Here is a 27,241-nt window from a genome sequence, read left to right on the forward strand (position 1 = left end):
GAAACACGTTCGAAATGTCAAATAAATTTAATAAATTTAATTTTGGTTAAAAACACTAAATCCATGCATTTATAAAGTTGAGAGACTAAATTGGATTAAAGTTTCGAAGAGGGACTAATTTCAATTTTGATTAAAAATTAAGGGACCAAAAACATATTTATCTCTTAATTAATTATCATTCGCATGAACCTAGAGCAAATGATAGTATAATCATACAAAAATACAATAAATAACAATTTCAGTAGCATTAATTAGTTAATATATGATGTACCTTGTTCACTATTTTCATCAGTGTGAACTATTGAAGAACTGAAATGATAGCACTGGAGGCATCTGGAGCCTGTTTAAAACAAAAGATCATATAGAAGTGAATTTTAAGTAGGATGCAACTCAAAACACATTTCACTAAAAATAATGTTCTTATGTACTCAATTCAAAGGATGAATACTACCCTTTGTTTACAGCTTTGTTATTGAACTCCCCTACCCTCCGTGAATTAATTGAACTATATTTTTCCAAGGAAAAAACAATAAGATAATAGCCTACTTATATATTTCCCCCAAAGAAAATGTATACTTTTTTTTTTAATGAAAATGATAAATCTAATTCTAAATGCCACTGTACATAGAGAAATTAAGAAGAATTTTATAATTAGATTAAGACGGTGATGCATACCTCTTCTTCGTAAGTTCTGCGCACGGCAGAATTAAGATCAGTTTCCTCTGGGTGTGAAGCATATTCTCCATAAAACCACTTTAAATGAGAATCATATTCTTCATAATACCACTTTATGGAATGATCTATTTTGTTGAATGTAATGAAAGTTTTCATGGAGCTGCACTTGATGACATAGACTTCCTTCAAGTATGGAAAACATAAAGTAAAATTGCCAGGGTAAAAACACCTCAACTTTTCTAATCTTTTAAGATCCAAAACTTGGAGCCGCTCAAATATTATTTTTTTGTCTTGATCATCAGATTCTTTTGCAACAATTGTGATCAATCCCTCACAGTCTTTCACAACCAGATTTTCAAGTTTCTCGAGATGTTTGAGTAGTGATGCGGGAAATACACTTGTAAGGCATTTACAATTGTCAACAAATACTTGTTGTAGAAATTGCATGGACAGAACTCCATGAGGATCTTCCTTCCAAACCGTTTCCAGATTTGGCAGCTCCGACAAAACCAATTTCTTTAGAGGAAAAGTAATTAATCTCTCTTGTGTTCTGCATTTGATATCAAATATGGTTTTGACAGAATCACAGTTTCGAACTTCCAATGTTTCCAAGTTGGGTAATAAAGGAAGCAAAGCGAAGGGGATTACATCTGATAAAAATTTGCACCCGTCCACAATCAAGGTTTCCAACCATCTGAAGCAAAAGTTTGGGATGTGGAGTGAGACACGCCAAATCTCTTGTAGGTCTACCCTATCTCTCAACTCAAGACTCCGATTCCATGTACAATAAGGAGATGTCCACTTTGGAAATCATCACATGTAAATAAAAACACGAAATTTATCTTTTTTCCAAGGATTAACAAGAATTGGGATTTTTTTAATTATTCAGAAATGTAAAGATAGTTTTGAATGATTGGTCGTCCATTGATTTAATAGAGTTACCCATATGATATGATTGATATTCATATGATTTATTATGTAAATATTTATATTAAGTATTTGATTTTTGATTTGTATCATTTACGGGTTACATATTCTATATATAGATAAAACTCTTCCTATCATACACACATAAAAATTGATTCTCATTTTCTCATTCTTTATTCTTCTTGGACAATGATAATATGACTTCCATTTATTAACTTCCATCTTCTACTTCTGGCGTGACTTAGTATGTGTCATTGACTAATGTATTACTATTTTTTCCTTTGAAATAATCAATGACTCACACTACACCACGTCATAGAGTAAAGAATATGAGTAAAAAAGATGGGAGTCAAAATTTAATTTTTCATTCTTTCTTAACTTCTTCTCTCTATTATTAGCTTTATTTTATAAATCTGGTCAATTTTTATAGTTTTTTCTTTCCAAATTACATTTTTATTGAAAAATTCCGTTTCGCTACTTTGATTAAACAAGGTAATATTTGAGGTAGATTTAAAATTCTAATTAATTTTCACAAAATTAAAAATTGTTTCCACTGTCAACAAGCATTAACAAAGTATATATAATTTGGTTTGTCAATTTAAACATAGAAATTAATTATAGAAAAGGCTCTAACTATTTTTAAATAGTTTATTAAAAATTTTTTAGAGCAACGTTTCTTTTTAAATTTTAAATGAATATTAATTTAAAAATTCAACTTTCATTCAAATAAAGATAAAGAATTTTAGAGCAACCTTTATTTTATTTAAAAGTAATATATTAACTAAAATTGTAATAAAAAAATTAAATAATAGTCTTATAATATAAAAAAGATAAAGAAACTCAAATAACTCAATTATAGAAAAGTTACATTTATCTATCTTCAAATATTGTTAAATACAGGTATCTTTTCATTAATTTTAAAATAAACAAAGTATATTGCATCTTACAAATTTCTCGATTTTCTTAAAAAGATCCATAATGTATGTTGATGGTTTGATTCAAATATATTTTATCAGTAAAAATATCATATAAATGAATACTGTGTGTTCTAAAAAAAATTAAATGAATACACTTATTTATAAAACAAAAACATTTGAACATATTTATTGAATTTATTTAGATAAATAAAGAGTATAAAAGCTACTTCTAATTGATCTCTTCCTTTAAAAAATTTAAATTAAATTTGTTAAATAATAACTTAATTTCATTTTTCCATTAAATACTCTTTATAATTATCATGAACTTCCGCATCACTTCCACATAATTTTTTATTCCAAAAATGAATTAGATGTTTTTTTTTAAAATTAAATTATAATTATCTCTATAAATATAGAGGATATAAGACCAAAAAAAGAAAAGAAAAATCACTTGTACCTCTTATTCTATTCCTTTTTTGAAAGCAAAAGAAAGGGGAGTTCACAAAAAATTAAAAAATTATAATTAATAGTTATTTGTTTGATCAATGGATGAAAGTATATTCTAGATCATAATTGTAGGGAATATTGTCTTATTTTTTCTGCCCACTTCTTTTGAATAATTTAAAAAGGATTAATATATGGTAGTAAGACAATTGGATCCACAACTTTGTTTTTTATTTTTCTCATCCAATCACTAAACCCACTTTATTACTCTAAGAACACCTGTAAGAACACACAGTGATCAAAGCCTTATTTAGTAATTTTTGACCTCATTTAAGAAAACAAAAATTATTTAACATACTACTTAGTCTCAATTAGTCAGTTACTAGAATTTATCTGGATAAACTTCGCTGTACAAATTTTAACTTAAGAAGCAGATTTTATATTATTTTTCTCTCTTCCTTGCTAAAAGTTTCCAAAAAAAAAAGTCCCACACTTTAAACTGATAAAATATTAACATCGACGTACCCTAATTAAAAAGTTACTTTTTGCCAATGATTGCTAGCAATTACAGTACACATTTTCCGTGAACAGCTACAGACATGTATTATAGACGTTGAATATATAAATATTTAAAGACGTACCTCAATCAAAAATTGCTTCCGCATAGTATAGTTGAGATCAAATTTCAGTGGAATAGCTTCTTGGAATTTTTCCAATTTAACATGAGACAATTTCGCCGTCTTTAGAGTACCTGAACATAAAGTTATCATCTTGTCGGAGTTTGTTACTGAGAATTCCTTCAAGGATGGGAAACTTAAACTCCCTCTGTAGAACCTTTTGAGCTCCAATAACCATTCAAGATTCAAACATCTGAGCTGTGGAAATATTATCTCATCCTCATCTAATTCGTCTTTTACTTTTAAACATGTCAGATTGGAGAGAAGCAATCTCCACGCTGCCAAGTTTAACCCAATGGAAATGAAATCTTGAAGAGACTCCAAATGTAATACTTTCAGGTGTAAGAGAAATCTACTGTAATAATCCACATTATTAAGGCTTTCACAACAGAAGATCTCCTTGAAGAAACCATCACACACCAGAAGCTTCTCTACATTGGGAACCTGTTCCAGAATTTCATATCGAAATGCATCCAAATGAAAACAGAGAGCAAGAACTTTTAAGTTGTGTAAGAGGTTTCTCGAAAATTCTCCTCGCAAAATCATCTTCACTCCATTTTCACCCAGTGACAGACGCTAATAATCAAGAAAAAAACACAAGCAGAAGCTGGTTAGGAGGACTGATAAAGACATACAGATCTTTTAAATTTTCATGCTAGTAAAGAAGAAAAAAATAATCTCTTATGGTAAAAAGGAGAAAATGGTAAAACAATAATACCTTTTCAGTATCGAGTTGATCCTCGGGATATGATTCCATATTTTTATAAATGTCAGACTTCAGGGGACTGTAATAAAAATACTTGAACTTTGGCAAATCCCGTAATTTCAATGATCTCACACAGGGACAGGGAAACGTAATCTCCACATTTGTTCCTCTTGGATCTGTGATATTATCCTCTGCAACAATTACCATCAATCTCTCACACTCTTCAACCACTAGATCTTCAAGTTTCACAAGATCTTTGGCTACATATGCTGGAAATACGCTTGGAAGGCTTTTACAAACCTGAACATGTACTTTTTGTAGAAGTTGCATGCATAGAATCCCATGAGGATCTTCATTCCAAATAGTTTCCAGATTTGGCAGTTTGCATAAAACCAATTTCTTCAGAGGAAAAGTGATTAATGTGTGTTTTGTTGTACATTTGACATCAAATATGGATTTGACAGAATCACAGTTTCGAACTTCCAATGTTTCCAATTTGGGTAACAAAGGAAGTAAATAGAAGGGCAGAACTGCGTCTGATAAAGACGGGCAGGCTTCCACAATCAGTGTGGCCAACTTACTGAAATAGAAGTCGAAAATATCCAACGAGACATCAAATATGGTTTTCACATAATCACAGTTTCGAACTTTCAATGTTTCCAATTTGGGTAATAAAGGAAGTAAATGGAAGGGCAGAACTGCATCTGATAAGAACCCACAGTGGCCCACAGTCAATTTGACCAACTTACTGAAACAGAAGTCGGGAGGGATCTGTAATGAGCCATCCCATATCTCTTGTAGTCTTGACCCATCATACACAAAATCTACATCTACTTTTGACATCTGCACGTCCAAAAGAATAAATAAAACTTAGTTAACTATCTCTAGAAGAATTTCTCTAACGAATCACGTTTTATAATTTACATTAGGACTACGATTCTTTCACAAACTTTTTTTACCCAAGTTCGACAAAATTTACTGTATACTTTGTCAAAAATTTGATAATAAAATTTTGGCAAAACATAATTTTTCTTTACATTACTTTCCATCAAGACCTTCAAAACAAGTTAGGAATTGAAATTTGTATTGTTGTTTAGTTATCGTAACATAAAAATGGGTTCAACCGCCCCATATATATATATATTTGGGGCAATAGTTAAAATATGTTAAAAAAATTAAAAGTTACTTTTATGAATTTGAAAATTTATAATTTATTATTATTTCTAAAATTTTATCTAATTATGTCTAAACTTTTCCAACAAGTTGTCCTGAACCTGTTTTGCATGTTTAAACACATTCTATATACATAACAATAGAAAAATAAATTTTTGACAAAATTGAAAAATTTATTAAATAAAGTAATTTCTTTTACTTTTTATAAAAGTTATAAAAATAAAATAATAAAGTGTTAGAATTTTTTTTATTAGAATTGATTGTTTGTAAAAGTTTGTCAAAATATCATTTTTGTACCTAAAGTGAATAAAGCATATGGTTTTGTAATGTATTAAAAATTAACTGTTGTGGTTTTAATATTCCGCTGTCCTTAAAGATATTTATATATTGATATAAATTTAAATTAACTGTTATAATTCTACTTTTCATTTATTAGTAATAAAAAGTATGATTTAATGTGATTTGTGGTAGAATCTTATTACTAGGACACAACTTTTGTTATTTAAGAACGTAATTCAAGCATCACCATTCAAGTATGACCTGACTTGTTCTTTGTCATGGTATAATTAATGTACATCCAACCTTCCTCACATTACAATTATATACAATCAGCAACAATTGACATCCATTTATTAAATCTCTTTTAACAAAATTATATTTTATTAAATATAATAAGTCACTTTTCCACCACTTGATGATAAATATAGTATATTTTATTAAACTTTAAAAGCATATTTATGTATTTACTAAATTATATATATACAACCACCTATTCTTTCATAATTTTAGGAAAATATGTTAAAAGATAAATATAAGAAAAGTATAAAAAATATTTATTTCATAAATAAAAATTAGCTAACACTAGTTGAAAAGGTATAATAATTTCTTAATTATCTGGTAATATTAAATATGATTCTTAAGACGATTATTTAAAAAAAAAAAGAAATTTCCGTAAGAAAATATTGTTGAACGATAATATTAACTTTTACTTCACTTTAACTACTTTATCAAAAAACATTTTGCGAAATTGTTATCATACGTAAACCACTTTTCAAAATTAAAATTAATATATCCGCGTGGCATAGACGCTAACCAGAGCTTGATTTAAGGAGAATAAAAGTAATTTAACATGGTTATCTACTTTAGAGATTTTTTTTTTTTTTATTTGATACCGTTTGAAAATCTTTGTAAAGATAAAATAATCCTAATAAAAATGATTTTTTGTATTTTTAAAGAAAAAGAAAGAGTAAAAGACAGTGAAAGGTAGTGTTAAGTAGAAGAAAAAAAACAATATGATATCAAAATACCTTTGTCTAATTCGGAGTTATTTAGAAGGCAAGCCGCTAGTATTATTTTGACACCCAACTAATTTCTAAACAGACTTTATATCCATTATTTTATTCTTCGATCTCTCTTTCTTTACAAATATAAAAGTTAACTTTTTAAAGACCCTTAAAAAGTGTCAAAATAAATATTTTCCAAAGATTAAACATACCTGTTTCAGAAATTCCTTCTGCATAGTAGAATTGAGATTAGTTTCCAGTGGAAGAACTCCTGAGCCATCAAGTATAACTTCAGACAACATGTCTGTTTTTAGCGTACCTGTACATAAAGTTATCATGTTGTAGCAATTTGTTATTGACAATTCTTCCAAGGATGGAAAATTTAAATTCCCTCTGTAGAACTTTCTGAGATTCCTTAAACAATCAAGATTCAAACGACTGAGCTTCGGAAATATTATTCCATTCGCATCTGATTCCTCCCCTTCCTCCTTAGACACTATCTCTTCAATGAATTCACACCGTTTTATCTTCATTTTTTTGAGTTGACTCAAACTCTTGGCTGTTGAGGAAGTAAACAAATATGATAAGCTAAGGCAACTTTCTACTTTCAAATATGTCATATTGCAGAAAGATACTTCGCATTCTACCAAGTTTTTTAAACTCCCGCAACCAATGACTTTTAAAGTTTCTAGGTTTCTGACAAAGGGCTCAATCCAAGAGTTCTCTAACCCAATGGAAACCGACCCTCTAAGGAACTCCAAGTGTAATACTTTCAGCTGTAATACAAGTTCTTCACTATAATCCATATTATTAGGACTTTGGTTCTTGAAGATATCCATGAAAGTACCATCAATCAGCACAAGTTTCTCTATATTGGGAACCTCCTTTAGAATTTTATACGGAAATACCTCCGACTCACAACGAAAGAGAGTAAGAACTTGTATGTTATGTAAGAGTTTTCTCTGAAATTTCCCACGCAAAATCATCTCTACTCCATTTTTCCCCAGTGACAAGCCCTTCAATAACTATGAAAAAGCAAAAGTAAAAGCAGGTTACACAGCAATCAGAGATCCATTTCTTTCCTATACAAATTGTTTATAAAGGATGGAACATCATTAATGCCTGATATACGATAAATTATTATGATTATTGAAGTTTATATTCATTTTGATCTTTTCCTTTTCAGCCTTTCTCGTCTTTTTTCTTTCTATTTTTTTTCTTCTTTATACATAAGACACAACTCAATTCATCTTCCTTTCTTCTTTTATTTTTCTTTCTATATTATTTTTTCTTGCTTCGGTATTGCATTTGAGAAATCAATGACCCCTAAGAATCTAAGTATTTGATGTGAAATATTATTTTGTTCCTATCAATATATTTATTTATATAAATCAATGTTGTTAATTAGGACCTTATTTTTGAACCACCCAGATCACTAATTAGTGAAAACTAGGTCTAATAGTTTAATCAGAACTCAATTAAAGTCAGACCACTTTAATAAAATATTATTATTTTAATTTTTTGATAGAAGAATATAATATACTAATTATAATTGATCTAATGCATCATATGTATTTTTAATGTAATAATATAATATACTAACTACCTACTTTTACACGTATATTTAATTGGTTTTGGGATATATATATATATATATATATATATATATATATATATATATATATATATATATATATGCAGTTGCCTCCAAATTAAATTTTGAATGGCCACTTTGATCTGTTTCATTGTAGCTTCAATTTAAGAACTTAACTATTCATTTATTGAAAGTTCCCAATCAAAAAATAGATCTGTGAAATTATCTAATATATTCCTTTAGAAAATGAGATTTAACAAGCTACCAATCCTGTATATTCTGAAAACAATGGTATAAAAAAAAAAAAAAAATGGAGGTTAATAAACAACAAAGAGAGTAGACAAAAGTGAACTTTTCATGTTTTAGTTTTCGGGGTAGTATTCATATTGAACAAAATATAAAAAAGTAAAGACACTCATAATTTCATATGAATTTGCAGTCAAGGATAACACGTACCTTTTCATTGTAGACATCATCATCAGCATGTGATTTTATATGTGCAAAATTGTTGCACTGCTGTGAGCAATAGTAAAAATATTTGAACATGGGTAGATGGTTTAGTTCCAATGATCTCACACAGGGACATGGGAGCTCTTGATTTGTTCGGCTTGCATCCTCAGCAACAATTGTCATCAGCCCATTACAGTTTTCCACAACTAAATTCTCAAGTTTCACGAGATTTTGGGCTATTGATGCTGGAAACACATTTGCAAGGCCATTACAATACTCAACATTTACTTCTTTTAAATGGTGCATACTTAGAATTCCATGAGGATCTTCGTTCCAAACATTCTCCAGATCTGGCAGATAGGATAAAATCAATTTCTTCAAAGGAAAAGTCATCGTGTCTTGTGTTGTATATTTGACACCAAAAATGGTTTTGATAGAACTACAGTTTCGAAGTTCTAACTTTTCCAAATTATTTAAGAAAGGAAGTAAATTGAATGGTAGAAGTACATCTGATGAAAAATGGCAACCATCCAAGCTCAAAGAATCTAACAGACTAAAGGAGGAGTTTGGAATAGTCCATGAGCCAAGACATAATTGCTCTTGTAAAGGGCTATATCTAAGACTCAAATTTTGTCAACCTCACCTGCAAAATAGTTAGATTCAGAAACATATATTCATCACATCCAAATTTGTTTGAACTATCTGAGGATACATCTTTTCATGATGATGAAGATGAAAATAGGAAACAAAACTAACAAACATCACAATAAAATACAATTAAAACAAGGACCTAGAAAATTAAGATTCTAGATAGTAACTCAATGTAGATGGAAGAAAATGGAATTTCTTGATTAGTTAGTAACGTTATTATGAAAAGAATAGATGATGTATCATGGTGCTAGCACTTAATTTTATTGTTATATAATACTGAACTCGGCGTAATTAATAAGCCTTCCAAATTATTCAAACAAGCTTTCTTAAGTTATCTTAAAAAGTCTTCAAGTATAAAGTCTTCGAGCATACATTAATTAGAGCACTCAATTTGATTCAAAGTTTATAGGTTAATCCTAACCTATTTTTAGAATAAGTTTCCTTCAATTAACTTTTAAATACTTTTTTGAATTGCATGAATCTTTAAAATATTTTAAATTGTGAATTGATTTCTAAATAATTTACATTAATTATAAATTAATCTTTAATTCATTTTTATTATTTTCAACTTAATTGCAAGATTGAAACCCAATCCAACTTGTCACAACCTAACGCAACTCAGCCTGAGTTTGAGCTCAACTTGACCCAACCTAACTGGACCATTCCTAATTTGGATACAACTTGACCCAGGTCCAACAGAACTTGGCCTATTATCCTGGTTCAACTCAGTTTGATTTTGACCTATGCCAACTTGAGCTCAATTGACTAGACAAAGCTTGAATTAAGCTTGACCTAGTCTAACTTATCTTAACTTGAATTAAGTGTGATCAATGTAACATTAGCCCAAGCTCGACACAAACTAACTTAGACTCAACTCCATCTTGAGTTGCATTAGACCCAACCTAGTTCAACCTAACCTATGACAACCTAGTCTAATTGAAGCCAGATTTATTTCAACATGATTGGGTCTAGCTCAACCCATCCTAACTTAGGCTCAATCGATAAAAACAATGAATAGACCGTAGATTGCTTAACTCAAACTTAACACTATTAAATTCTCTAGAAGATGATATTTTGTATTCTTTATCAAACAATTACAATTTAGAGTCGATAAATCACACATTATAACAACAACAAAAAATACTTATCACAACATTCACTTAACTGAAACTCCTATTTACTTTTACTCTTATATTTTCTTTGTGTAAAGGTGTATTTTTATTTGATGTTGTGCTCAATCTACAATCACATCAACATATCCTTGATTCCATATGAAGGAGACAAACTTTTTGCCACTAAGGAGATCAATTTTTTTATCAAAAAAAAAAAGAATATAAATAGATGATCTAATGGTGATTGAGATAGTAGGTTAAAAGTGGATCAAAAAAAGTGGGTTAAAATATCATTATCCTTCATTTATACGCTGTATACAAAAAACTTTAATAGCACTAGCACTTCTTTCTGTTTTCTAACAATTTGCACCCTGACATATACACCCCATTTCCTAGTTTAACATTTATATTGATACTTCATGACTTTCTTTTCTACCGCAGTTCTCTCTAGTACAACTTTATTTTGCTCTTTTACAACCTCGAAGTCTCTGTTAGTCGATCGTCCTGTTTCTTTATGCCATGAATCAAGTCCACATTCCTTTGGGTAATGGATACCTCTGTTTGATGATTTCAGCATCTTACTCCTGTATTTAAACTCACCATTGTCCACGTTTGAAAACTGTAATTTTAGGCTTAGCAGAATCCAATTTTCGTAAGACATAATCATATCCTCTTCCTTACTTTAATTTCTTACAGTTTTGAATAAATCATAATAGTCTATTGAACTATACCAGATACTCATTTTGCTCTCACCTGTAAATTAACCTTCCCATTTCCACCTTTTACACATCACTCCCCTTCTCCCCCACATTTATGTGTTTTAATTTGTTCCTCATTTATCACTTATATTTTATAAAATTGAAATAAATAAGAGTAACAGTAGATATTCCATGAGCATAAATTTATAAACTAATTTTGAATGACCATAAAGACAAAGTTGTGAGGATTACCTCTTCTTTAGAGTGGATAGAGTATTTGAGGCGTGACAATTTCTGCAGCGTCAATGTGGTGAGACAAGGAAACAGAGAGTGTTGTGTTGTTCCTTCTTCTTCTCCACCCTTTTCATCATTCCTAAATATTTCTAACAATTCCAAACACTTTGTTACCTGAAGCACTTGAAGTCTGGTCAGATCTTTGACCACCGATGCTGGAAACAAACTTTCAAGACGTCCACATTCTTCAACATGCACTTCCTGTAGCACTTTGAGGCCAATAATTCCTTCCGGATCCTTGTCCCATACATGCTCCAGTTGTTGTAGCCTACTTAAAGATAAAATTTTCAAACGGAATATTCCTGAAGCTTTTGTCCGACTCTTCGCACCGATATTAAATATGACCCGTGTTGCACTGCAATTCTGTATATCTAACTCTTCCAAATTCTCAAAGCAAAAGAGTAAATGAGATGGAATTACACACTGTAGATCATCGCAGCCCAATGCTTTCAACCTTTTCAAATAGCGAAAGCTACTTTGGTGCACCGAATGAATGCCACGCCGTAGTTGCTTTATATTAGATGATATAATATTGTGTTTAATAGTTGGGCTCAGCCCATTATGTATTTCTGGGATTTGGCCCATTATCAATATAAATAAATTGTCCTTTGTGTAGGGTTTACACAAGGGAGATTAATTCCAAAACCCTATTTCATCTTATTTTACATGGTATCTAGAGCTTAGGTTAGTTTACTACAGCCACCGTCCCGCCGCCGCTCATTGCCGCCGCTTCTGCCGTCGTCACCGTCGCCTCCGCCGCCGCCGCCACCGTCGCCGGAGCTGCAGTTTCGACCGACGACCAGACGGTTTTGTTCGTCACGGCCAGGCGACTCCAACGCCGCAGATATCGCCGCCATCGGAGTTCTCACGCGCCTCCACGCGCCGCCGCAAGCTCCGGCAGCCGCCACCTCTCCGCCGCGCGTGACGGCGCGTCGCCGGTCGTTTTCTGCGCCGATCAACTTCGCCTGAATCGCCTTCTTGAGCTCTTTCTGAATCTGTGGTTGTTGTTTCAATCGGAGCACCTTGAATTTTTAGGGTTTCTCCCTCTATGGCTTCTTCCGCTCCAATTCGGATGTGTCATCTTTAAGCACTCCGCTGTCTGAACCCTCTGTTTATACCAACTACGTCAATGTGCATTTATCCATTGACAAGTTGGATGGCACAAATTACGCGACATGGGCATCCGATATCAAACTTTGGCTCAAGAGTCAAGGATATGAAGATCATCTCACCCAGAGTGTAACTACAGTTGCTGCAGATGAAGTTTCCCGCTTGACGAAAATTGATGCCCAATTATGCATTGTCATTAAGTCCACCATTAACTCTTCGCTGAAACAAATGTTTCGTTCATATGAAACATGTTCAGACGTTTGGGCACAGGCCAAGTTGTTATACACCAATGACACTCAGCGTCTTTATGGTGTTTGTCAGGATCTTTTCAAAGTTGTTGCTCCGCAGAGTCCTGGACCCATGGCTGAATATTTGGGCAAAATTCATGCCCTTCTGCATGAGTTTAATGAGTTATTGCCTCCGGCCTCCACTCCAGCTGAAGAACTTGAGCAACGGTCAAAGTTCTTTATGTTGTTGGCATTACATGGTCTTTCTGATGAATATTCCCATGTTCGCGACCAGATTTTGGGGTCTCCTGTTGTGCCCAACTTCACTGCTACTAGTTCTGCCCTTTTACGTGTGCCAAGAAAACAAATCATTGATATATCTACTTGTGCTGATGATTCCTCAGTCTTGGTCTCTCAGCGGGATGATCGCAATCGTTCTCGCAAGCCGGGAAAGGGACGACCCAAGTGTGACCATTGTGGCAAATTAGGCCACAAGATTGACAAATGTTATGCTCTACATGGACGTCCTGAGTTGTTCTCTATTTTTCAATCATTCTTTCATGAAATTAAAACACAGTTTGGGGTTTCTATTCGAAATTTGCGGAGTGATAATGGTCGTGAATATCTCTCTCAATCCTTCAAACATTTTATGGCTTCTCAGGGCATTCTTCATCAAACATCATGCGCTTATACACCCCAACAAAATGGAGTGGCTGAGCGCAAGAATAGGCACCTTATTGAAACAACTCGCACTCTTTTAATTCATGGTGCAGTTCCTTCACATTTTTGGGGTGATGCGGTTCTTACTGCTTGTTATCTTATTAAACGCATGCCTTCTTCAGTCTTGCATAACCAAGTTCCTCATTCTATTTTATTTCCTCACGACCCTCTTCACCCTTTACCTCTTAAAGTCTTTGGGTCCACATGTTTTGTTCATGATTTTAGTCCTGGCTTGGATAAGTTGTCTCCGAGAGCCCACAAATGTGTCTTCTTAGGATTCCCCCGCTCACAAAAAGGGTATAAGTGTTTCTCTTCTTCCCTCAACCGTCATTTTATCTCCGCTGATGTCACCTTTGACGAGTCTTCTTTTTACTTCACACACCCCTCTTCTCGTTGTGAGCCACCATCTACTACTATAGATATCCCTGTTGTGTGTGATCCTCCTAGTGTGCCCACTTCCAGTGCCACCTCGGATTCTCCTCAGCCACCTCCGAGTGTACCTATTGCGGATAGACCACCTCTTCAGGTTTATAGCAGAAGACATCGTTGCCAACAACCAACACATGACTCACATCAAGTGCCGAGTTATTTGTCTCCTCCGGTTCCAACAACTGAGTCTGATCTTCCCATTGCCCTTCGTAAAGGTATGCGTTCTACCCGTAATCATTCCCCTCATTATGCTGCTTTGAGTTATCATAGAATCTCTCCATCTTTCTATACATGCCTTTCGTCTATTTCCTCTTTGTCAATTCCAAAATCTTTAGGTGATGCATTAGCCCACCCTGGTTGGCGTCAGGCCATGCTTGATGAATTGAGTGCTCTCAAGCATAGTGGAACATGGGATCTTGTTCAATTACCATCCGGGAAATCTGTTGTTGGTTGCAGGTGGGTCTATGCTATCAAAGTTGGCCCTGATGGCACTGTTGACCGTCTCAAAGCTCGCCTTGTTGCCAAAGGTTACACACAGATCTTTGGTTTGGATTATGGTGATACTTTTTCTCCAGTGGCCAAGATGGCATCTGTTCGCTTATTCATTGCCATGGCTGCTCTTCGCCAATGGCCTCTTCACCAACTTGATGTCAAAAATGCATTCCTCAATGGCGATTTGAATGAAGAAATTTATATGGAGCAACCTCCGGGTTTTGTTGCTCAGGGGGACTCTTCTGGATTGGTTTGTCGTCTTCACAAATCTTTATATGGCCTAAAGCAGTCTCCTCGGGCCTGGTTTGGAAAATTCAGTAGTGTTGTTCAACAATTTGGCATGTCTCGCAGTGAAGTGGATCATTCAGTTTTTTATCGTCACTCCAGTGCTGGATGTATCTACTTAATAGTGTATGTTGATGACATTGTTCTCACAGGAAGCGACAACCTTGGCATCTCCCTCTTAAAGCAACATCTTTGTCGTCATTTTCAGACCAAAGATCTTGGAAAACTCAGGTATTTCTTGGGTATTGAAGTAGCACAATCCAATAGTGGTATTGTCATATCTCAGAGGAAATATGCATTGGATATTCTGGAGGAAACTAGATTAATGAATTCTAAAGCAGTAGAAACACCCATGGATCCTAATATTAAACTTCTACCTAAACAGGGGGAGCCTTTCTCAGATCCTGAACAGTACAGACGGTTAGTTGGAAAGTTGAATTATCTTACTGTTACTCGTCCTGATATTTCCTTTGCTGTTAGCGTGGTGAGTCAATTCCTTAATTCCCCATGTGAAGAACATTGGAATGCAGTTATTCGCATATTAAAGTATATCAAAAGCTCTCCTGGAAAAGGTTTACTATATGATTCCAACTCTGATACAAAAGTTGTATGTTATTCAGATGCTGACTGGGCAGGATCTCCTTCCGACAGAAGATCTACTTCCGGATATTGTGTCTCAATTGGTGGTAATTTGATCTCTTGGAAGAGCAAGAAACAAAGTGTTGTGGCAAGATCTAGTGCAGAAGCAGAATATAGAGCTATGGCTTTAGCCACATGTGAACTTGTTTGGCTTAAGCAATTGCTTCAAGAATTGCAATTTGGAGATGTCACTCAAATGACACTCATATGTGACAATCAAGCTGCTCTTCATATTAGCTCTAATCCTGTCTTTCATGAGAGGACCAAACACATTGAAATTGACTGTCACTTCATTCGAGAAAAAATCCTATCCGGGTACATCAAGACCGAGTTTGTCAACTCAAGTGATCAATTAGCAGATATTTTCACTAAGTCTCTTCGAGGACCTAGAATTGATTATCTTTGTAACAAGCTTGGTACATACGATTTGTCTGCACCAGCTTGAGGGGGAGTGTTAGATGATATAATATTGTGTTTAATAGTTGGGCTCAGCCCATTATGTATTTCTGGGATTTGGCCCATTATCAATATAAATAAATTGTCCTTTATGTAGGGTTTACACAAGGGAGATTAATCCCAAAACCCTATTTCATCTTATTTTACACTTTATAATAAATTCAGTACCGTAGTTATAAAGCAGATCCTCAGTGTATCTGAAAGTGACCTGCAAAACAGGCAAAAAGAAGGTGATGTGGTTCATAATTTGTATAAATTTACCCAGAAAAGTATATTTCTTAATCACTACATTTTTTTTGTTAAATTTCATTTTAGTTCTTATATTTTAAATTGATGGATTAATTACCTAATTTTCATATAAATTAAATAGATTAATTCTGAACTTTTAATTTAAAACTTAGCGACAATTTTTTACCATCAGATTTTTATCTTTATCAAAGTTTGAAGATTAAAAATTTTCAAAATTGCAGGCCGTGTGGTTCTTCAAAAGCTATCACTTTAATAATCTAGTATTTTTTCAATTTTAAAATTTCAAACTTTTGAAAATATTGTTTATTAACTACGCAATAGTAGAAATGTTATATAAATAAAATTATCAAATTACTTTGTAAATGAATAAATGAGCCAATACCTTATCATTGAAAACTTTTTGTATGGTGGCATTCAAGTTATGTTCCCACTGCCATCTGGTTTTTTCATCTCCTTCTACACCAAATACATTCTTTAACTTTGGTGTTATTGGCCTTCTCTCACTGAATTTCTCCATATTCGGACATTCTCTTACAATCAATATTTCCAGTGATGGAAAATCAAATTCACATTCCCTGGAACTGCAAAAGCTTCTCATGTAGTTTAGCCCCACAAGTTCTATAGAAATCAATTTGCTGAATACAATTTTCATCTCTTTGCCATTTTCACTTCCCTCATTGCTTACTATTTCCTTTACATTACCACAGTTGATTACCTTCATGGTCTTCAGTTGAACCATGCTTTGGGCCGTGGAGAATGCCATTAAGTTCCTTAATCGCGAACAATGCTTCAGTTCCAAATATGTCAAGTAAGTCAATGATACAGAGGGAGGAGCCAAATTGTTCAGTAAGTCACAGTTTTTTAAGCTTAAAAGCTCTAGTCTTCGTAGAACTGGAACTCGTCCTAATCCTAGATCCCTTATCTTTGAATGAACCAAAACTAATTCCTTCAGCTGCAATGTGATTCCGAATCTTTCTTGACGTGCAAAGTTTGCTCTTGGCTCTACCTCTTGAAGAAAAGAAGGGTAAACCATTTTTAACTTTTCTAAATTTGACATACAGTATGGAAACTGCCAGAGAAGATCGACACTTTCAACTGACATCAAAGTAAGCTCTTTTAGACGTTGCATTTGATACTTTGGTAACAACTCTTGTGCTTCATCGAAGTCAATTTCCATATACTCCAAATTGGGCAACACCTACATAATAAAAGAAATAAATGTGAATATTAAAACTACCACTAAAAATGATCATTTTAAGAATGATAATAATAATAATGATAAAAACAAAATAATATTTTTTTTATCTCTTTTTGGAATTAAGTAATCTTAAAATTTTATTTTTATTTAGTTTTCATTTTATTATCAAGTATTTTTAAATTTACGTTTCTTTGTAATCTTTTATTCTTGACTAAACATTCTTTTTGCTTGAACTCAAACAAACACTACCTCTTCAGCTGAAAAAACACATTCTTCTTCTTTCTTTGTTGTTTCACTGGTTTCTTTGAGGAATGTTTTAAGCGTCACACGCGTGCCGATGCTCAACTCCTTCAACTTTGGACACTTTATAAGATGTTTCCCCTTGTAGAAATGCTTGATGTTTGGTAGCCATTGTAATCTCACACACACTAGTTCAGGAAACACCAATGGATCATTGTTAACACCTGATGCAACTTGACTTGCAACAATTTCCACCATTTTCTCACAATGCAATGTTGATATGCGTTCAAGCTTTGGAACATCTTTGGCCACAGAAGAGGGAAACAAGTTCCTCAATTCATTACAATTATATATATCTATAGTTCGCAACTTTTTAAAATTAAGAATCCCATTTGGATCTGTACTCCATAACTGTTTCAACTTTGGGAGATTTTCAAGAAGAATAGCTTGCAAATTTGTGTCTATCCCTCCAAATTCATCTATCTCTTTATAATCATTGATTTCAAAAATCTCTTCCACCGACAGGCAACTACAAACTGTCAAGTTGTCCAAACATTCAACCCATCCTTTCATGTGACTCGGAAAAATCTTGTTTAGTTTATTGCATTCTTCAATTTTTACGGAAGCGAGATTAGAAAAGGAATCAACACTCACTTTAGTTTGCCATATATTTGTTAATCTATTCATTTTGCTAAGGTGGATTTCCTCTAACATAGGGAAGACACAAACCTGCATTTTTACGAAAACAAACTATTATTACATATAGAAATTAAACAAAAATACATAAGGTAGAATGTGATCGTGTAAAGTTAACATTTACTTATTTAAACCAATACACACCTTGTCAGCACTGTTTTCTTCAGTCTCAAAAATCTTCTCCATAATCCGACACTCACTTATGACAAGGCTTTTCAACTTCTTCAAACTGTTAGCCATAGATAGTGAACATAGATATGTCAATTTATCACAATGTTTCACAACTATTTTTATCAAGTTTTGGCCCCCAAAACATGCCGAGTGTTTGTCGCTCCATATCTTGTGGATGTTGAGTGAGGATATATTCAAGCTCTCTAAGTTTGGAGTTGCAACCTAAAACATATGTAATTAATATATTTCAACAATTAAACAGATTATTTGAATTTATAAGTATATAATATCATACCAGTTCACCAAAAAGAGGAGTCTTGTCATTTTGCACATCTTCACCGACAATTTCTCTACTACCCCCATTCGTAGTTTGAAGCTCTATTACATGTGATCCATAGGACCCATCCACTATGGTATAAAAACTTGTAAATGATGGTAACGATTGAAGTGTCAAAGACTGCAACTTATGAAACTCAAGTTGACCATAATCCACTGGTATTTGAAGGATTTCCTTTAAAGATCCACATTCACAAACCTCAATTATTTCTACACTGGTAGGAAATTTATCCATAAAAGAATTACATTCCGAAATCTCACATGTTTTTGAACTAGTAAGAACCTTAAGTGCGTAAAAGGAGTGGAGATTCTTCAATCGGTTACACACTTCAACTTTGATGGCTTTTAATTTGGCGAATGACGCAGCTGTAAGAAGACCGTAACATATCACCTCTAAGTTCACTAGATTGTAGAGGCATAGAGATTCCAAATTGGGAAAAATGTCCACACAATTAGACAATGTTGTTGAATTGAGATATTTGATGTTATTGTTATTTACAATGTGCAAGTGTTTTAGATATGGAAATCCATCTACATTCAACTCATTAACGACATTTTGAACACCATCTACATTTCCCAACAACAAACATTGTACTGTTTTAAACAACATTTTAATGCCTTCGTAGGAGTGAATGTCACTGGCATCATTCAGTTGCAATGCCAAAACTCTAAATGTTTCATACTTATCAGGCATCCTAAAGTCTCCAACAGAAAACATTTCCAAGTCTCCAACCACAATCTTGTAATCTTTTAACCTATCAAAGAACAAGTGATCGGGCAAAACTGAAACACAAGGGATGCTTAAGTCCACCACTTTCAACTGATACAAATTCTTTATTTCAGAAAGAAACAAATTTTGACCTTGGTTTGTCTCTCCTTCCCCCAACATTCTAATCACAGACTTTCTTATATACAACTCTTCTAAATGTGTCAAACTTGATAGAAGATGTGGTGGAATATTAGTATCCACTATGAAACAATCACTGATGTCTAAAAGTTGTAACTTATCCAAGCACCCTAACTCAGTAGGCAAAGTTTTTAGTTGAGATCCAGAGAAGCTGAGAATTCTTAATTTTTTCAGGTCTCCTATATGTAAGTTGTCATCCAATGTGCATCGCTCCAAACAAAGCATTCTAAGCTTTAATAGACATTTAATGGAAGATGGTAATCTTGATAGACGAAAACCAATCAATATTAAAACTTTGAGATTTTTCATTCCTTCAAAAAAATTCTCGGGTATTATCAAAGATGGATCATTAGTGTCTATTTGAAAAAATTTAAGTTGAGAACAATTTATCTCTTTAGGAAGCCCGTCAACAATATCACAACTGCATATCGACATAGAAGTGCAACTCTCTAGTTCGGGCCAATCATCTAGTTTGCCATTTCTGAGTGTAAAAACATTTCTATCATTGTTAGCTATGGACAAAGCAGCATCTCGAACCAAGTCATGCATATTGAAATGATTATTAGAACTTCCATCCAACAGTAAGCCTGAATCCTTTAGCTTTTGGATTGACGTTTTAATTCTATCCCGAGCTTCCCAAATTGAGGAGACCCCTTCAAGTATACCCAAACCAAAACAATATTTCACTAGGTCCATAATTAGTGGCTGATGGCCCATTTGAGCACAAAGTAAGAAAATGGACTTTATCTCCTCATTTTCTAGATGGTCATAACTCATCTTCACTGAGATATCCATAGATGTTTGCACTTCCACTAATTCTTGTCTTTTAAGTTTTTCTAGTGTAGCTTCCCATACTGGCTCACCCTTGCTTCGTAATGCCCTTGCGACTGTAACTATTGCCATTGGTAACCCTGCACAATATTTTTTCACAATTTCCTGTTTAGAGTCTGACATTTCATTACGTATTCCAGCCAACTTTTGAAACAACATCAAAGCATCCTTGTCATCTAATTCCTTTACGCAAAAAGTCGACTTTATATCCATTTTATCACACAATATCTTTTTATCCCGTGAAGTTAGCAAAATTTTGCACCCCTTGTGACTACCAAGGATTTTTTCTTTGTTCAACACTTTGTAAGTGTGATCCTTGTTATCATTATTTTTTGCCAACTTTTGGTCACTATGATCTTTATTATCATTTTTTTTGGCCAACTTTTGGTGATTATGATCCTCGAAATTTTGGTGATTATAATCCTCGAACTTTTGGTGATTATGATCCTTGTTATCACTGATTGAGACATCCTCATAATCATCTTCATCATCAAAAAGTGGAATCCCTAATTTGTTCAGGTCCAATTTATCCCAAAGATCATCCAAGATTAAAAGGGTGTTCCCTTTTTTTTCTTTAACCTCCTCCGTAGACAATCAGCTCTCACATTTTCACCTTCCCCTTCCAATCTCAATCCTAACACATAAGCAATTTCCTCCTGGACATTTTGTAGATTGGGATTGGCTGTTATTTCTACTTTAACCACCACATCAAACACCTTCTTGTCTTTAGCTTTTCTTGCAATTTCTTTGATTAAAGTGCTTTTACCCACACCCGCTGGCCCATACAATCCAATTATTCTCACAGTGGAATCCTCAAGTTGTGTCATTACTTTTTCCATTATGGATTTTGTAGAACCAAATTCTACAAAGTCGGAATTAAACAAAGTGGCATCATTAGAAGTTACATCTTCCCTATAGGAAACTTCATCAAAGTTGGGGGACTCATCAATTAGTTTTTTAACATCCACTTCCATTTTCTTTGCTCGTCTTCCTAACCTGTGTCTATTCAACAAGTACGAAAAAACATAACAACTGAGCGACCTAGCTCTTTTGTGGCCATCATCATTCTCAAACACATTCATTAGAGTCTCAATTTCATTCACTTTTCGAACCCATTCAATAACCTTACCTTCAATGCTGTTTAGATTTTTCTGAGTATCATCACATTGATGATTTATCCTCTCTTTTTCAAATCCAAGATCCTTAACACTATTGCTTAGTTCAAGAACATTTTGCTTGTAACAGATGATGTAAGTCACATGTCGAACACCAAGTTTTGATATAAAATCAATCACTGCCTCAACAGGTTTGCTAAAAGGCCCCAAATAATCCATTCTTAAAGCTTGATTATCTTTTACAAGGCTGGGTCACATCTCTTTTCCAACAAAACATAAAGTGAAAACATATCAGTCAATAACTAAATAAGAAAAGAGGATATTGTTTCATCTATAAAAAAGCCATGAGTAGATATATTAAAATGAAACCAAACAATGATGTGTTAAAATTTATAAAAGCATGCTAAATTTAAAAGCATGAATGAAAAATATTCAGTTAACATTGTATTAGAATGATATTTTAATAAAGTATTTTTGACAATAAAAAGTCTTACAGATTTTAAGAGATTATGTAAGTGATATACTTATATGTTTTCTTAAAAGTCTTTAAAACGATTAATATTTTATAGTTTCAATTTTAGAGGGTTTGTGTAGTAAAGTTAAAAGATTTAAAAGAATTCTATAAATGTATAAGATTTAAAAATAACTTCATGAATTTAGAAAACTTTCAGAATTTTTATGATGTTATAAAGACTGACATCGTTTGGACAAAATAGAAAATCGAGACAACTTTTTTCATTCTTTTAAAACTTTTTTGTTTTTTACTTCGTGCTTTACTATATTATTTTATCTATTATATATCAGTTTTTACATTTCGCTTAAAGAGTTTGAACAATAATTTTACATTATGACTTTTGTTATCTTGAAATATGAAAATAAATATTTTATATCCTAGTTCAGTTGGAAGTTTTTCATAATTACACTATTTACAAAGAAATTAATCATGTAGTACACAGGAATTGCTTTTCATGCTTTAATTTTTTAATCAATTATCTTTGCTTCTTTTCAATTTGGGCATTAATGTTTTCAAATTTTAAACAAATGTTTACATAATTACAATTTAGTTTGAATTAGCACTTAATTTAAGTTTGATTAATTTGCTGACTAAAGGAGTGATTATTTAAACACGAAAGCAAATGAAGCCTTTAAATTAAAGACCATATTTGCTTTAGTTAGCTTTCACCTTCACTCTCATTCTAGCCAACATACAACCAAGAGAGGACTCTAAGTTTGAGCGTTGCTGCAACAAGACATAAATCTCAGTTACGTTGTGTTTGTTTCATCAGGTTTATTGTTGAGGAAGATGGAAAAGCATGAATGTTTGCCGTTTATATCGGTTTATGTGTGTGAAAAAATGAAGAAAGAAAGGGGAGGAAAGTGGGAATGTTGTGATGATTGTGAGCTACTCTATGTGGGTAACGATGGAGGAAAGTTGTAGCATATTGGTTTTTATTTTATTTTTTTATGAGTTGAGATAACCCAATTGCCTCCAATTAATATATGTGTTATTGTTAATAAAAAATTTAATATAGAGAAAAGAACAAGGACAACTGAATTTTTACATATTTGTCCTTACTTTTTAGTGAACATAAACAAAGAAAGAATTCTTGCATAACTAAAATGGCAAATAAGTTTATGGTGTTAATGATGTAGGGAAGAAAGACATAATCGATTATGGCTAAAAGCATAATTGCTTAAGCTAAAAAAGACACAGCTCACTATATAGTCATTATTCATTATATGGCCTTTTACAATTACGCCTTACGAAAATAATAAATTAATAGTTAAAGGTATCAATTAACTCATGTCATGGTCCATGGGTCAATCCAAATTCACTCCTAAATAAGTCCCCTCTTATGAGAACACCAAGTGAGTAGGCAAAAAAAAAAATCTTAGTCCCTCAAGTCCCCTCTTACGATGAGTTAGGGTCAGGGTTAAAGTGGACTTGACTTCACTACATGACTTTAATTAACTCTTAAATACAACACCTGGGTCTAAAGACGAGCTGAGTTGTCTCGACTCGAAGGTCGACCTAAGTCCACTTGAACCGAAGTTCAAACTGATTCAGCTCAAATCGAAGGTCAAATCAAGTTAGTCTGATCCAAAGTTATAGTCGAGTCAGTTTGGGACGAAAGTCTAGACAAGTCGACTAGGCTGAAGGTCGAGATGAGACCATGAGGTCGATGATCGAGACAAACTTGCCTAAGCCAAAGCTCTAGACGATTCATCATACACCAAAATAGAGACAGGTCAAGGATAGACCGACCCAGGTCGAGGATCGAGACGAACCAGCCTTGATAAACGGTCGAGACGGGCCAATAGAGGTTTAAGATTAAGACAAGTTAGCTTGGGTTAAAGGTCAAAATAGGCCAAAAGTGGAACAAATTCGACCAGAAGGTTGAGATGGGCTAGCTCACGCGGAAGGATGAGACCACCCATTTTTGAGAAAAATTCGAGATAGGCGGGCCAGGATTGAAGGTCAAAATAGACAAACTAATGATGAATGTCGAGACGAGCAAACCCAAGTAAAATGCCTAGATGGACCAACTTTGGGAGAAAGTCAAGACGGGTGTGCTCGAGCACGAAAGTCGATGGCTTGATTATGTTGATTTGAAAATGTTTCTTTGGTTATAAGGAGAACATAATTATTGATTATATTTAACTATAACTAATTATATTTAACTCACGCTGAAGGACGAGACCACCCATTTTTGAGAAAAATTCAAGATAGGCAGGCCAGGATTGAAGGTCTAAATGGGCATACTAATGATGAAGGTCGAGACGAACAAACCCCCGAGTAAAATGCCTAGATGGGTCAACTTTGGGAGAAAGTCAAGACGAGTGTGCTCGAGAAGGAAAGTCGATGGCTCGATTATGTTGATTCGAAAATGTTTCTTTGGTTATAAGGAGAACATAATTATTGATTATATTTAACTATAACTAATTATATTAGTCTTTAAACTTATAACTCTTTTGAAAAGGAAGCTCTCTCTCATTCATTTCAATGATTCCATACTCTGAGAAGAGAGTCTTGTTATTTTCTAAAAGAGATATTCTAAGAGTGTCATAGATTACATCTTATGTGGAAAAGAAGAGCTCAAACTTCATCAAGAAAAGTGATCACGTTATTGTACAATCTATCACATATAAAGCCATATCTTTCTTTCTTTTTTTGTAATCAGGTATTGTGAATCTTGCACTGATGTATTGGTATGTGTACTATAGGTAATTGAGTATTTTCCTTACCTAGCTTAGAGCTTCTTGAAAGGAGTTTTAAAAAGTGTTTTTAGTTTTCTTCTGATTGCATAAATACTCTTGTAATTTAATAAATCAAGTTTTGTAGTGAAAAATCTAACTCAGATTGTCTGGATCAACTAAATGTATATTCTAATCAAGCTATTATAAAAATTCTTGTGAGTTTTTGAGTTTTATTTTTTGCTCATTATCTTGAATTCTTTATTGTTTTCAATGTTCATTCATTATTGCACTAATTTTCCCTTATCATCAACAATTTTAAGCAAAATTTTCTTTGAATTATTTTAAGATCATTTTTTAACCAATTTACCCCTTTTGGTTGTGTTTTAACCATTTTGTAATTTACCAACATTATAGAAAGGCAAACCCAAGGTTTGTGGAATTCAAATGAAAATGGAAGGAATAGCAAATGATACATAGGATGGAATTTAAGAATGATTTCACATTAATGGATCTTATTATAATTGTCTTAGAAAACAAATATTTTTTTATTCCTTGTACATTTAATGTAATATATATTTTTCCAAATTCGTTATAATTTAAGATCAACCAATATAAAATATGTGTTCAATATTTACAAAATATATACTATTTTGACATCAAATTTTGTATAAATTAAAATACTTTTTACAACATAAAATAACATTTTTCTACTAGTTTCTCTTTATTGGATTTTTACTTAATATTCAAATAAGCTTAGCTAAACCGATTGAATTTGAAACAAAAAAACTCATGAACTTTTTTATGATAATATATTATGATCTCTTTTGTTTTCAATTCAATTAATACTATTTCTTTTCAGTAAATCATGGTTAGATGAAGTAATGGTTAGAAAACTCAATCGTGGTCAATATCTAAAGTAGAATAATTAATATTTCTTGCTAACAAGAATAATGTTTGATTTGCTAATATATATATTTGATAATTCTAAAGTATAAATCGGATTAAGCAATTCAACTAGAATATAGGACAACTGATCAGTGATCGATTTATTCAAATAAGATAATCAGCTCAAAAAAGATTCAGTAACTGGTAATTTCAGAATCTTACCTTGAGTGTGAGACAAACTAAGAATAAGAAAACTCTTATTCATCACCATCAAGTGCTCCATTTTCCATTTCTTTTCCACTTTTGTGTTTTCTTTCCCTTTCTGAATATTCCCCTCGTTTAGAACTGCTGCTGCTGTGTAAAACTTCAAATTATTGTTCGCTAACTTCATAATATTTGTAAAGCCGTGACAGTTAAAAGATCCAAAAATTGTACGAAATTGCCATCTTTGTATGAATCAAATTTCTTAAAATCTTAAAATCTTAAATGAAAAACGAGCCAATATACAGATTGATAGATTGATATTTATATAAGCTACGAAACACACCTCTGATATTGGAATTGAATGACCTTAGGTTCTGATTTGGCTTTCGTTGTCACTGTTCCAAAACCTAACATCTAGCAACACTGCAAGAGAATACGGAGAGCATATGAGAAAGAGGAGGGTATTAACAGAAGTGACCCACACCAACTTTTTCGATTCCTTGCATATGTTTGACGCACTTTTTCTTTGAGAAAGTTTCACCAGTGTGAGTGAGCATTGAGAGGTTTTTCCAGTGTTATACTGAATTTGGGGGAAAGTAATCGCATTTGATCTATTAATGTTTTAGAATATATCCGTTGGTGCATGTTAGGATTTGATTTTGAAATACATGAAAAATGCAATTAAAAATTTAGAAAAAAATAAGAGAGAATTGAGAGATAAAGACACATGCTAATAGAATAATGAAATAGAAAAAGAAAAAAAAAAGAAAAAGGAAGAAGAAAGAAGGAAAGAAAAAGAAAAAGTAATGAATCAAAGTAAAATATTCCTTAGTACTAAATTTTGATAATTTTTTTTATAATCTCAATTTTAAGTATCATTTTTTAAATAATTTTTTTTAATTATTTTTAATATTTAAAAATTATTTAGAAGATCACACTTCAAGAAAATTATTAAAATTTAATAGTTAAAATATTATTCTCTTAACAAAGATCCATGATCTAACATTTTACACGTGGTGTTCCCACGTTAGAGTCCGGTAAGAACCAACGAATAATGCGCTAAACTCGTAATTATTATTGCCATTGTTAATGGATTCATACATTTGGTTCTGCAATTTAAAATTGAAAAGTTAAAAGTAAAGCAGATTAGAGAATAACTTTTGGGTTATAATAAAACAAGTTGCCCTCAAAAGATTAGATAGATATGTATGAAGGTCTTGTGTTGATTTTATTTTACTATTATTTTTGCATG

At 32.7% G+C, this 27,241-nt stretch overlaps 2 protein-coding genes across 3 annotated transcripts; both read right to left on the reverse strand.

The window, feature by feature from the left end:
- Positions 1-291: 291 nt before the first annotated feature.
- On the reverse strand, positions 292-14,893 carry LOC114166893. 2 transcript variants are annotated; one of them, XM_028051768.1, is made up of 7 exons: positions 11,560-14,893; positions 8,853-9,489; positions 7,015-7,827; positions 4,359-5,189; positions 3,605-4,216; positions 676-1,476; positions 292-340 (listed from the first exon to the last, which is right to left on the reverse strand). In XM_028051768.1, exons 2-7 carry the CDS (start codon positions 9,237-9,239, stop codon positions 299-301), a joined length of 3,486 nt encoding a protein of 1,161 aa, XP_027907569.1. In that variant the 5' UTR covers positions 9,240-9,489; positions 11,560-14,893; the 3' UTR covers positions 292-298. The 2 variants fall into 2 exon arrangements, with proteins under 2 accessions (XP_027907569.1, XP_027907570.1); XM_028051769.1 differs by lacking the exon at positions 292-340 and having other exon boundaries at positions 1,034-1,369.
- A 773-nt stretch (positions 14,894-15,666) lies between these two features.
- On the reverse strand, positions 15,667-26,597 carry LOC114166892 (putative disease resistance protein At4g19050). The gene is given in 9 exon segments (XM_028051767.1): positions 15,667-16,167; positions 16,591-17,406; positions 17,656-18,375; positions 18,487-18,735; positions 18,809-21,150; positions 21,153-21,962; positions 26,008-26,139; positions 26,333-26,412; positions 26,509-26,597. Coding segments are annotated over 6 exon segments (4,971 nt in total). The 5' UTR covers positions 21,922-21,962; positions 26,008-26,139; positions 26,333-26,412; positions 26,509-26,597; the 3' UTR covers positions 15,667-16,092.
- Positions 26,598-27,241: the final 644 nt, after the last annotated feature.

This window comes from Vigna unguiculata, chromosome 10 (genome assembly GCF_004118075.2).
Source record: "Vigna unguiculata cultivar IT97K-499-35 chromosome 10, ASM411807v1, whole genome shotgun sequence".
Taxonomy (NCBI): Eukaryota; Viridiplantae; Streptophyta; class Magnoliopsida; order Fabales; family Fabaceae; genus Vigna; species Vigna unguiculata.